Source organism: Epinephelus lanceolatus, chromosome 4, assembly GCF_041903045.1.
Source record: "Epinephelus lanceolatus isolate andai-2023 chromosome 4, ASM4190304v1, whole genome shotgun sequence".
NCBI classification, from domain to species: Eukaryota; Metazoa; Chordata; class Actinopteri; order Perciformes; family Serranidae; genus Epinephelus; species Epinephelus lanceolatus.
Window position 1 is genome coordinate 13,834,197 of NC_135737.1, and position 13,099 is coordinate 13,847,295.

Sequence of the window (13,099 nt, forward strand, 5' to 3'; positions counted from 1 at the left end):
AATAAGTGTGATCCAATACTATAATAATTATTATTCTGAAATGGGCCATTGTGTATAATAAGTCCTCCATGATTAGAGCTTTAAGAATATTTAGATGCTACTATTGTACTGTTAATTATTATTATTATAACAGGGTATTTCCACACTGTGGTATTACTACTTTTACTTAAGTAGAAGATCTGAGTACTTTTCCACCTTTCACCAGAGGTTACCAAACCTTTTTTTTGTTAAAGGCTTTAACATGAAATGTTTTTATTTCAAGGAAAACTGGCTCATTTCTGAGAACAGCCTCACATGATGATTACGCAGCAGCTTCACACATGGCTGCCCTGATTCATGCTGGGTTTTTATTTTACCTAATAACAGTGTATAGCCAACACCCCAATACCATAAAATACATACAAGGAAGTAAAATATTTCCTGGGAAGAGCTGCCAAATATTTCCTCTTTTAACATGTTGTGGCAAAAGTTTTAAAGGTCCAGTGTGTAGGATTTAGGGGGATATGTTGGCAGCAATGGAATATAATCAGTGTTTCCTTTAGTTTATAATCACTAGAAAATAAGAATTTTTTGTTACCTTAAAATGAGACGTAAACATCTACATAAGGAGCAAGGCTTTGTCCACGTAGTCCGCCATGATGCACTGCTAACTTTCTACAGAACCCCAGAATGGACAAACCAAACACTGATTATAGACAGGGCCATTCCTGTTTTTGCGACAGCAACTGTAGTAAGCAGCCCCTCTGTGATGACAGCAAGAGAGTAGTTTCACATTTTTTTAAATGTGAAACTACTTTATTCAGTGTTTTTACACGTTTAAATCATTGGGTCTGTTTGTTTTGGAGAGGAAGAGACCTCTGCAGATAATTTGGCTCCTGCTAAAAACCTCCTGGACAATGAATACTGTAGGAATTATAATTAAGAGAAGTTTCAGCTGGTTGCAATCTACAGTTCTCACCACTAAACCCCCTAAATCTTATACACCAAACCTTTAAATAATGAAGCAAGGGAGGGGAAGTTTTAAAGACCATAAAGAGAGCAGCAAACACAGACAACTGGTGTTACTGATAAATTATTTTTATTGAGAAAAGAGTGATTATGAAAACAAATGACCTGGTTCAATCTGTCATGCTTAATATGTGTATATGTGTGTGTGTGTTTGCATCACTGAGATGTGGCCATGATGCTGGATACACCTGTAAAAAGAAAAAAATAGGGGGAGATGTGTAGAAAGAGAGAAAAAGAGGGAAATAGAAAAAATATTAAACTTCAACTTCCAGTAAATCTACAACATAAAAACAAATATTTCACTCAAACAGGAAACAAAAACGAAACAAAACCAGGAAGCAGATGCGGCCAGTGGAACTGTCCCTCCTGACTCTCTTACAGTTGAGATGGTGGTGAAGATAACAAAAACAGGCCTTTTTTCCATCTCGTATCGTGCCTTACTTTAGCGGATCATAACATATCGAGCATGGAATTTATCTGCAAATGCTCTGGTTCAAAATGAGGCCTGCAACAGACAGACAGCAAGAGTTGTTGTTTCTAGCCGAGCAGATTTCCAGAAAATTTGCAGCCCCGATTGAGGGGTCAGCAGTTACTGATGTTATAAAACAGTGAATAAAACAGATTTTTTTAATGATTATGAATCACCGCAACCACTAGAGGTCCATGAGCATACACTCTCATAAGGCTGATTGGTCCAGTAGTTTGCCAGATTAGCTGCCGACAGACAGATACATACACACGACTAATCGCCTGACAAAGATAATGACATGAAACAAAGAAAGGGGGCAAATCCTCATATTTGAACTTCTACATTCAGATGAGACTGTTCTCATCAACTGATGGGAAAGCTTGCAGCTTTCAGCACTAACAATAAGACACAGTGAGTCAGCAACCCATTAGCACACATGACAAGTGCAACCCATCATGTTACATTGGTGATAAAGTGCAGTATTATGTGGTACAAATATTAGAACTGGTTCACCTAAAGAACCTGGAAAAGTCCATGTGATACATGTATTAGTTTTTGTTTCCTAATTTAATTCAGTTTCTAGCATATAATACTCAGTTATCTGTCAGTCTGAGCGGCAGCACTCACTCTCAAAGTCAATCTTCTCCACAATGTTCTTGGGCTTGACGCTCTCCTCCTGGTTGAAGATGAAGATTTGTCCTTCCTCGTTCTCTGTCCAGCCGTACTTATTCATCCACACCTTCACCTGCGTGTCTGGACAAACACACACAGAGAGAGGGGTTAATGCTGGAAGGTTCGGTCACGTTTGTCCCTGCATCATTTTATTGTCTAGAGATTGTTTTAACTGGCACACTATCTAACATTTGGTGCATTGATCACTGTAGCAGGTCTGTGCTTTACTGCACTTCTTACCCAATGGGTCTCCCAACATCTCAGCCAGTAGCCGGTGCTCGATGGTCTGGTAGGTAATGCCCACAACATGGCAGATAACTGAGGAGGAGGATCAATTAAACAACAGACACTGTTGATCATGTTTAAACAAGTTTAACGTGCATCTTTTCTGTTTGGGTGTGCTTGTTTCCCACAGACTGTTCCTATTTATTGTAAGATTATAATGTCCACTGAGATGAGTCAGAACATTACACTCACACTTGCGAACAGAGTCCTCGAAACCAGTAATCCCGTCGATGAGCTCTCGGTTCTCCTCGAGACTCGTCTGCCAGGAAGAAGAGGAAAAGGACATGATTTAATGACACTGAGGGAACAAACTCTTTCGCAAGTTTGGAAAAGAGGAAGAAAACAAAAAGGTCTTAGAACAGGAAGGGCAGAGGTGTTGTAAGAAAGGTGTACAATTATGGATGAGTCAGCAATATTAAGCCCCATCCATTTCTGTTCCTTTGTTTATCCCGGTAACACAGCGTTGTGCGCAGGTGAACCACAGAGTGAACGAAATTAATGAGAGGCAACCTGCAATTTAAAGGCTGTGTGACATTCAGAGCATTAATACAGGAGCTAACCACTATCTGCTATGTAAAGATATAATGGATATATACTTGCGTAATATACTGGTGTGCTGAGCAGAGACTGAAGTCATGCTCCTTCCATGTGTGGTGTAATTTGAGATTCTCTGTGGTTTGCTGCGCTGAGACGTTCTGGTTGTGCATGTGTGTATCCCACTGGTTAGCTCATCGCTGCCATTTTGCATCATGCTCATATGGCCATTACTGCTGATATCTGGACGGCATCAGCGCCCGCCCTTGTAGTTTCCAGCTGGTTAACACTGTTGGCTCTGTCAGCACCGTTGCTATCGTTTAGCACTGTTTATAAAATTTGACTGTGCTGTTTTGTTGGGAGATGCAAGGACTTAAACCAGTGGTGAGTAGGACAAGTGTAAGTGATATGTAGTTTGTTAAACTCTGAGGAGAGGAAGAGTCTGCTGGGTGCCAGGCTAATTTGTGCAATGTAAACATGCTTAAGCTAATAATGGGTGACTGGCAGAAACCAGTTGTTTTGACTATGAACCTTGACAGTTAACATTGAGCCACATTTTACACTTTTGTTTAATAACAATGGCGTTGCTGTTAATCCATGTTTCATGGCTCTTTTCGGGAGCTTGCTTTCATGTTTTATAGAAAAGATTACAATTTGGGTTAAAAAGAACCAATTTTTACCAGACAGATCTTTCTGGCAGAAAGGTTAACTCATCCCATGCGCGTTTTTATGTAAGTTAGTGAAGTCAGTTCAAAGGAAACTTCACTGCACCTAGGCGGTTTCAATTACTTACATTATTTATGTGGCGTTTTTATCTTTTGTGGCCTAAAGCAAAAAAATGGCAGCTTCTTGTGTTACATGGACACGTAATATTGTCTCATATCAATCGCAGGCCCCTGAATTGCATCTAATTGAAATCGTACGGTGTAGTGCTGCACGATCTAATCGCAATTGCGATGTCAGGCTGTGTGATTACATAACCGCATAAAAGGCTGCGATTTGCGATTTAATGTAAATAAATGTTAACGTGTGTGCCTGTGAACGTGACTGCCTCTCCTGTAGTGTATGGAGTCTTCTGACATTATGCCCACAAGCTATCCTAGTGTGTGCAGCACGTATGGTCAGGTGACCACCCGGCGTGCAGCAGTGACCAACACAGACACTGAAGAAGAGCATGAGCACGACCATGAACAGGCTGAGTTGGTGGTGAAAAAAACACAACGTCTATTACATGGCGATACTTTGGATTCAGGTACGGCGAAGTTTAACTGAAAGACGTGCTGTGTAAAACTTTAAAAGTTAAAGTTGCCACATCGTGTCATTTTGTGTGTGTGTGTGTGTGTGTGTGTGTGCGCATGTGCATACCCAGAAGCTCTGGAAGTGGCACGTCTCCAGCAGGTTCCCCAGGTAGAGGATCTGTCTGATGGGCCGCTCCTCTTGCTGCGACACTGTAGTCAAGGAAATGCCCCCAAACCCCAAGACAGAGTTTGCCTGTTCCCCTCCTTACCGAACAGAGACCAAACTCATTGTAAAACACACTTCATAAAAACTCAAGAGTTAGATTTAAAAATGTTCAGGTTCTACTGCTGTTTTTTTCCCCGTCTCTCTCCACAGTTGTTGGCCAGCTTTAGTCCTGTAACGTTAATGTTATCCCCACCCCCACCACCCTGGACATGTATAGGGTGCATTTTTACTGCAGCAACACACAGCCTCTTGTCTGTTAACAGTCAGTTCTGTGCGTTGTTATGGATATATTATACACAAACCAACTCACCAATAGTTTGCAAGGCCGGATGAAGATGCATGCTCAAAAGAAAAGGCCACATTCTGGTGTGACAGAGAAACACACCTATGGTTAAACTTTATGAAAGACATGGATATCAACAGGTTTTGGGATATGAGCAGATATCACAATGCCAAATTTTCAAGAAGGTGTTCAGAGGAATGAAAGGAGGAGGCTGTGTTTGCCATGACTGGAGAACTCTGGGGGAAAAATAAATAAATAAATAAACTATTCTGATGCAAAGACGCAAAATGGCGAAAGCAGCTATACCCTTTCAACTTTTCCTTATTTTAACGTGATGAACGACATGTTAAGGCACACTAATCAGAGTATGCATGGCTGCATGTAAACAGTAATATTTGTGTAATAATTATTTTCATAAGCCAAGTAAACAGCTTAGTATTGGGGGATTTTTCGGAATAAGAGCAAAAAACAGAATATTTTGTTTATGTAAACATCGTCCTTGTGACTGTAAACTTCGCACATATTAGCGAATGGGAGCTAATGGTACAACAATCAAATGACATTGGATGGATGAAACAGCACCAAAAGGATACGTGTGTCTGGTCGATCATACACTTGCAGAGAGTGAAGTCGGTGTGTGGCAGGTTGGTCAGAGCCTTCAGCAGAATCTGTGATGTCACCTGAGTCTGGAAGTAGGCTGGGTTAAACTGGTACCTGCAGAGGTGGAGATTTTTTTTAACATATAACATTTGTATCATGACTGTTAAATGTTAGGATAACTTGGCTTTTGATCCTTGCTACAGTGAACAAGAACCACCGAAAACCTACAGAACAAGTTTGATTATACAGCTAAATAAAAACACAACTGTTATTTTTAAAGCCACTAAAACATACTTACAGATGGTAAAACAACAAAGATACTAACTCACTGAAAAGGGTGTAGAAAACTGATTATTCCCCCAGCCAACAGGATTTCCCCGACCATGCATGCTACTTTGACCTCATTCACAAACAGAGCAGACGCACAAATCTGTGCTTTAACTGTGCATGGGATTCATCAATATTTTCTTACCAGATTTTGCTCCTACTCTGCGAGCAAATCTAGAGCTGCCTCAGACCATATATACGCACATATGATGGCGGCATGGCTGTCTCAGAAAATGTAAACACCTTTTAACTAAATGCATAGCATATCAAAACCGGAATTATTAAAAAAAGCTTTAATGGACACAGTTTAAAAATTTTAATCGACTAAGGCATTTGGTCAAATATACTAAATAATTATGACATTGACACCCTTTCATCCTCATCAATTATTAATTACAAAATTCAACTATGAAAATGGAGTGACACAGTTTTTATTTTACAGAAATTGCACATTTGTTCGTGTGTAGCCAACTGGTGCATTGGTAGCCTATTAACAGGCATGCAGAGAATATCAAAGATTATGATCTACCTCCAAGCAGCTGTTCAGATGGACTATCTAACCTTAGATATTGCAGACTGTATGTTCAGGTGAGTGCGCATCAGAGACCGGCATGCTTGAACATGTTTGAATAGAGTGACAAACAGCTTATCAACTGTTTCTGACTGCCATTACACTCACATGCTCACTGACGTCCAACATTTGTGCGTCAGAGCCTAAATATTTGCATAGAAACAACTCCGCTGCTTTCTTCCTGATAGACCTCTAGGTGATATATATTTCCTTGTATAGAGAAATGTAGACGTGTGGCAGTATGCTGATTGCTCATAGCGTGCACGCACCTGTCATTTAGAATGACTGATTCACCAACACAAACACTGTGGTAAGAACAAAATTGGCTGGTGTGTATGTGTGATGAATCCGATGGTGAGTTTGTGTACACACACTTCTTTTATGCACACAGTAACAACGTTTCTACACACATATTAGCAAACAAGGCTCAGTGTTTTCAAGAGAGACTCCAGATCAGCTGATTAAACAAACTTTCCTGTGTCAGCTGAAATTATCTGAATGTATGTTAAATGGTGGCTGGTGGAACTTACAGCTTCAGGACAGCCAGGTTGGCCTCCAGGTCGTAGGCATTATCTTTAGCTTGTGTCTCCACGTAGCGCTCCAACGTTGCAAGGTTTTCTGGGTTGTACCTGTGAGGAGAGTCAAGAGCATCACCTATGAATCAAGTATGGATCGATCAGTATTTCTGTGTAGTGGATACAGATATGCTGCACTGCAGGTCAGATATTTTCAGCACCTTATAATTCAGCATGTTTGGTTAAATGTTCTTCAAGGCAGTGATTGTACCATGTATAACCATGCAAGTGATTTGATGCTGAAATTTCTCTGTCCGACATGTTTTCTGCACTTGTCTTTTCTCTTTTGTGCTCATATTTGTGCCCATGCTATTCCACCAAAGGCATTAATATTGTTTCAAGACTCATGAGTTGGAAATACTAACAAAACTTTTTATCACTGCATTATTAAATACAGGCTCATTGAAAAGATCAACCAGGTTAGCAAGCCTCTGTACTGTATGTGAACATCAGGTGCTGTCTTGTCTTGGAGGAGAATAATCAATCTTGAGCAGATAACATTTGTCACATCAGTGTTAAGATGGGTGGTGTGTGTCAGGTGGCATCCACATGAATGACAGGACCCAAGATTTCCCAGTGCAACATTACATTGTACCAACATGATCAATGTTATAGACTTTTCACTTCACCTGTCAGAGGTTTTAGTGTTTTGGCTGATCAGTGTACACATGCACATAATCATCCAGTCCATGCTTATTCATTCAGTGTTGAATTCTTTGCAGTAATTGTATAGTTAACAACTTACTTGAATTTTATAAAGATGTCTTATTTTAATTTTATTAGGTCAGTGGTAGTATTTTAAGATGACCAGATTTCTAAAATGAAACCAGAGATAATACCAGTTTGGCAGTCAACATATTGTATCCAATATTATAATCTATTAAATTAAAAAATAAAATGGACGATTCCAGTGCTTTAACCACTTAGTTGCTCATGTTTAAATCAATATCATATTGAGGACTGGCTCTTGCAACATTCAGAGTATAATTGCATAATACAGCACAGACATTTTTTATATTTGTGTTCATTATATATTATATTTTGAAATAGTATGTTATTATTTTATACGTTTATTTCAATACAGTATTCACTACTCACTATTTTAGTCACTGTCTTTATAATATTAGTTGAGAGTATTAAATGTATACTATGTATGTAATTTATTAAATTAATCTAATAAAGTAGGGTTGGCATAATTGATTCAACCTTTTCAAATTGATCTTCAATTGAATGATTCAATATCGCTTCATAAAATCCGAAATACGTTTTGCCGCTTGTGTACATGGTCCTGTCTGTGTTTTGCCTTTATGTGTTCAGCCGTGTTGTCCTTGCTCTAAGCTGTTATGATTTTTAATATGTAAGTTCATTGAGAGCAATGCAAACATCCTTTTATGTGTTCATATATTGGGCCATTAAAATTGATTCTGCTTCTGAACTCAGCAATAGTTAGCTTCAAACATTAGCCAACAAGCTAAGCTACAGTTTGCTTGTTCGTCGGGACGTTACTTAATTGAGAGGATCATTCATACCTATCAATTCCTCGCAGGAGCTTCCCCACGTTCGCCCTCATCTGCTCGAAAGACGCCGACATTTGGTCCAGACTCTGACAGCAAACTTTAGGGCGAAAAACCGAATTAAATCCGCACGTGGGCCGCAAAGTAGAAAAGCCACCGGAGCGGAGGGAGAAAAGGGTCGGACCGGAAACAGCGACGCACAAACGGAACGTTTTCTTCTTCGGTTTTACTTCCACAAACTTCAACCACCAACACTAACATTATACATAGCGCCACCTACTGACCGGAGTGTGTAACATCATGACTTTAAAAAACAGCAGGGCCTAACCATTGCAAGAGTACTTCAAAGTAACGTACCAACACTGAAATTACATAACTTAAAAAGGATTACTTGGATTTTTTTTCTACACAAAAGCTGCAATTTTAACTTTTTAAAACAATACCTAGTAAATATTGTGCATCCTGGTTTAAGGAGGACTGTCTATCTACAAAATCATCAACAAAGAGTAAATGATATTAGGACAAAATTCTCAAATTCTTAATCCCTCCGAAACATAAAGAAATACACTTTAAAATGGTAATGATATGCATCCATCAAATGAAATGATCAGAGCAGGATTTAAATTAAAGGTGGGCAACTGTCACATATTAATACCAATATAGAAACCACAGAACACCTTATAGAAAATCTGTGCACAACTGGCTGCTCTCCAAATCCATAGATATTGACTACTGAATCTTTAAAAACATTCAGAGTAATTTCGAAGGACAAATCCATTGAATTTCTGATCAACAATATCATCATTGTAACAAGGCTCTTTCAACATCCATGTCGCTTTGCCAGATGGGAGGAAGGATTTATTTGTTTGAAAAGGAGAATTGAACTGTACAGATGTTAGTCACTCTATGTGGGGAAAAAAATGAAATATATAGAGTAAAAAAAGAAAAGAAAAATAACTAATTAGCTAACTAACTAAATAAATTAATTAATCTTTCTAAAGAAATAATATTCTATAGCCTATATTAAATCTGTTTCGGAGGACCACTTTAGGGGCATCTTTTTTTTTATCCCCCAAACAACACAATACAAAACAATTACAAAACAGGGAGTGGCCTACTGGGATAAATAAAATACAATAAACTAATAAAATACAAGCAGAAATAAAACTGTAATTTGTAAAATAAATAAATAAATACACACATGCAAATTAAGAGAGCTATAATGTCCCTAATGTTGCATTACTAAACATAATCCTATTGTTACTTTTTACTTACTTTAAAAATAAGACCTTCTAAAGTTGTACACGCAATGTGGCTAATAACGTGACACTAACATTACATGACAGGAACTATTCCTGAAATGTATAAATTATTCTATTATTTTGTCATTATTTTGTTTTGTAACCGCTTTCAATTGATGTTATTATGTTTTATTTTTTAATTATCACATGTCCAAAAAAATAAATAAATAAATAAATAGTCTGACGAAAAACACAGGGAGCGGAACTTTTGTTTTCACGTCGATGTTTCACAGCGGACACTTATCGGAAACGGACTCTGATAACACAAACGGCGCAGTTAGCAAAATCGTCGTGTTGACAGCTGCTTCGGACAGAAAATTCTGTCGTATTAAACATAAAAATGTCTATATTTACGCCAACGAATCAAATCCGTCTGACTAACGTGGCGGTGGTGAGGATAAAGAAAGGAGGGAAGCGCTTTGAAATCGCCTGTTACAAGAATAAAGTTATGAACTGGAGAGCAGGAGCGTGAGTATCGTTCACTGTCAACACCCGCAAAGTTTCAGTGTTTGACTAGAGAGTTACCAGAATATTTTATTTATTTTTTCTTAAAGTTAGCTGACATTTGCTGTTTTCACTCTATAACTGTCATATTAAAGCTCCTCGGTGCCTCACTGTCCGTCTGTGACTGTCTAACATGGTGTTGTCTTTCAGAGAGAAAGACCTGGATGAGGTGTTGCAGACAAACTCAGTCTTCGTCAATGTGTCCAAAGGTCAGGTGGCTAAGAAGGATGACTTGACCAAAGCTTTTGGGACAGATGATCAGACAGAAATCTGTAAACAGGTAGGAAATATTTTCCTGCCCACCTCTTATTCACACTGCGTCATCATCATTCACCTTCACGTCCCGTCCTTTCATTTCTCTCTCTGGGACAGATCCTGGCCAAAGGAGAGCTCCAAGTGTCAGACAAGGAGAGGCAGTCTCAGCTGGAGACCATGTTCAGGGACATTGCAACTATTGTGGTGGAGAAGTGTGTCAACCCTGAGACCAAGAGGCCGTATACAGTCAATCTGATTGAGCGGGCGATGAAAGACATCCACTACTCTGTCAAAGCCAACAAGAGCACCAAACAGCAGGTGAGGAGAGTGACATAACACTTTGTTTGCTTCCTCATGATTATAGACAACACAAAGCTTCCTCTCAGACCTAGAATATATTTGAACTGCCATCACACAAAGATTTATTTTATCATTTAATAATAATAATAAACTTTATTTATAGAGAACTTATATCACAAGAGATGTTAGTCAAAGTGCTTCACAATATAGATGCAACACAATAGCAAGAATGATGAGATTAGACAATAAAAAAAGACATTAGATGATCAAAAATATATAAGAGACAGTAAAAGAACAGAAGAAATAATAAGAATGATAACAATTAAAAGCCAAACTAAATAAATAGGTTTTCAACTGTCATTTAAAAATGCTCACCGTGTCTGTGTCTCTTATAGCGACAGCTCTTATAGCTTTCAAAAAGTAGGTGTGGAAATGTACTTTTTTTCTTCTCTTTATCCTGGACTGTTGTCCCCAGGCTCTGGAAGTGATTCGGCAACTGAAGGAGTCCATGGAGATCCAGAGAGCCCACATGAGGCTGCGGTTGGTGCTGCCAGCCAAGGAGGCCAAGAGGCTGAAGGAGAAGCTGAAGCCGCTCCTGCAGGTTGTGGAGAGTGAAGACTTTGATGAGGAGCTGGAGATGGTGAGGAGAAAAGATTTAAAAGTTGTGTTTTTTGCTGGTGCACACTTTGACTCTCTCTGCCTTCTGTTTTGTGAAAGATCCATTCTGTCTTCATTTACCAATGTCTTAATTTCTCTCCCGTGCCGCCTCCTTCTTCTTCCTCCTCCTCAGGTGTGTCTGGTGGATCCCGGCTGCTTCAGGGAGATCGATGAGCTGATCCGCTGTGAGACTAAAGGGAAAGGCACTCTGGAGGTTCTCAGTCTGAAGGATGTGGAGGAGGGAGACGAGAAATTCTAGTAACCCAGCGAGTCAGGACTCTGCACCTTATCCACACTAACATGCTTCACTGCGGCACACAAACTGTAAACTCATTTATGAGATTATATTTTTAAAGAGATTCCTTCTAATTTCAGTCATTCCTGTTCCTGAGTCTCTCTGTGTTTAAAGGAGTTGTTAAACTGAAAAAACGTTTTGCCAGACATGCTGGGTGGAATGGATTTTCGAAAATTAATTTGAGCATTTATACCCACACCTGCAGGTCGGTAAACAGTCCTGGCCTGCACTCACTTATTTATTCAGGTTTTATTTTTAAGCACCTCTGTACCATTAACCGAACTTTTCTGCCTTCCATCAGACTGTGTGCACATGGGAGAAATGTGCAAATGTCTCCCAGCTGCACTTTGTGTGCCATGTAGTCCAGCTCAGCATCTCCATTTAGTGGATAATTACTTTAACCCAATAACTTATATTTTGTTATAATGAATGACCTTGCTCTGTTGCAAATAAATATTAAGCAAAATATTTTATTTTTTTGTGTATACACGGCAACTTTCCTGATACACACACAGTTCCAGTTCCACAAAACTGATCTGGAAACAAATCAGTTTTGTGGAACTTTTGCAGTAATGTGTTGCAGCTGTAAGAACAGAAAAGCATCACCTCCATATCAGTGATATATAAAACATTCCCATCAGTTGTACCCCTGAAAATGAAAATGAAGAGGTGCAGCACAGAGCACATTATGGAAGTATTCACAGTGCATTCAGAAAGTATTCAGATCCCTTCACTTTTTTCCACATTTTTAAGTTGCAGCCTTATTTTAAAACCAGGTTAATTCATTGTTTCTCTCATAACTCTACACTCAAAGTGAAAACAGGATTTTAGAAATATTTGAAAATCTATGGAAAAGGAAAAACTGAGTATAACGTGCTAAAGCCTGCTGCATCATACAAAGAAGACTTGAGGCTGTAATTTCTGCCAAAGATGCTTTCATTAGGTACTGAGTAAAGGGTCTGGATACTTCTGTCCATGTGATAGTTCAATTTTTCCTTTTTAAAAGAAAATACAGAAATTTCTAAAGTTCTCTTTTTGCTTTTTCATTATCAGAAACTGATTGTACATTAATGAGGGGAAAATGAATTTAAATGATTTTTACCATCAGGCAGCAACATAACAAAATATGACAAAAGTGAAGGGATCTAAAGACTTTCTGAATGCATTGTAGATATTATCTTGAATATTGTACCATGATTTATATCCATTTTTTTTTTTAACAAATGAAATATTTTTTGTTTTTTTTACATTTCCTTTTGTTTTTACAGAAACATGTAGTGAACTGGGGCAGTATATCAAACAACAAGTTTTGATTTGAAATACTTTAAAGGATTTTTATTTGTAAAATTGTGGTCAAAACACAAAATAAAGTCCTTGGGGGTATAATTGCAGAAATATGTTACAATCACATCGCTAAAAGAAATGTTTTGATACTCAGTTATTTTAGGATTTTGACTAAACTTTTCTCACGTTTTAAAAGAGATC

General features: G+C 38.5%; 2 protein-coding genes across 3 annotated transcripts; one reads left to right on the forward strand and one right to left on the reverse strand.

Moving 5' to 3' along the window:
• Window positions 1-1,061: 1,061 nt before the first annotated feature.
• Window positions 1,062-8,485, reverse strand: eif3k (eukaryotic translation initiation factor 3, subunit K). Of its 2 annotated transcripts, none has more exons than XM_033630584.2 (8): window positions 8,318-8,485; window positions 6,744-6,842; window positions 5,309-5,429; window positions 4,334-4,408; window positions 2,627-2,693; window positions 2,390-2,467; window positions 2,105-2,230; window positions 1,062-1,196 (listed from the first exon to the last, which is right to left on the reverse strand). In XM_033630584.2, exons 1-8 carry the CDS (start codon window positions 8,377-8,379, stop codon window positions 1,165-1,167), a joined length of 660 nt encoding a protein of 219 aa, XP_033486475.1. In that variant the 5' UTR covers window positions 8,380-8,485; the 3' UTR covers window positions 1,062-1,164. The 2 variants fall into 2 exon arrangements, with proteins under 2 accessions (XP_033486475.1, XP_033486474.1); XM_033630583.2 differs by having other exon boundaries at window positions 4,334-4,411.
• Window positions 8,486-9,839: 1,354 nt separating this feature from the next.
• sbds (SBDS ribosome maturation factor) lies at window positions 9,840-12,082 on the forward strand. The gene is made up of 5 exons (XM_033632144.2): window positions 9,840-10,071; window positions 10,258-10,387; window positions 10,480-10,680; window positions 11,138-11,302; window positions 11,453-12,082. Exons 1-5 carry the CDS (start codon window positions 9,944-9,946, stop codon window positions 11,576-11,578), a joined length of 750 nt encoding a protein of 249 aa, XP_033488035.1. The 5' UTR covers window positions 9,840-9,943; the 3' UTR covers window positions 11,579-12,082.
• Window positions 12,083-13,099: the final 1,017 nt, after the last annotated feature.

What these genes read in the sequence shown, in the direction of transcription:
- eif3k (XM_033630583.2), bottom strand. Translation starts at nt 8,379, where the DNA reads ATGTCGGCGTCTTTCGAGCAGATGAGGGCGAACGTGGGGAAGCTCCTG. An exon ending in GTATGATCGACCAGACACAC is followed by an intron (nt 4,412 to 5,308) that starts GTATCCTTTTGG and finishes ACTACAGTGTCG; the next exon opens with CAGCAAGAGGAGCGGCCCAT. An exon ending in GATGTTGGGAGACCCATTGG is followed by an intron (nt 2,231 to 2,389) that starts GTAAGAAGTGCA and finishes GTGTTTGTCCAG; the next exon opens with ACACGCAGGTGAAGGTGTGG.
- sbds (XM_033632144.2), top strand. Translation starts at nt 9,944, where the DNA reads ATGTCTATATTTACGCCAACGAATCAAATCCGTCTGACTAACGTGGCG. An exon ending in AGACAGAAATCTGTAAACAG is followed by an intron (nt 10,388 to 10,479) that starts GTAGGAAATATT and finishes TCTCTGGGACAG; the next exon opens with ATCCTGGCCAAAGGAGAGCT. An exon ending in TTGATGAGGAGCTGGAGATG is followed by an intron (nt 11,303 to 11,452) that starts GTGAGGAGAAAA and finishes CCTCCTCCTCAG; the next exon opens with GTGTGTCTGGTGGATCCCGG.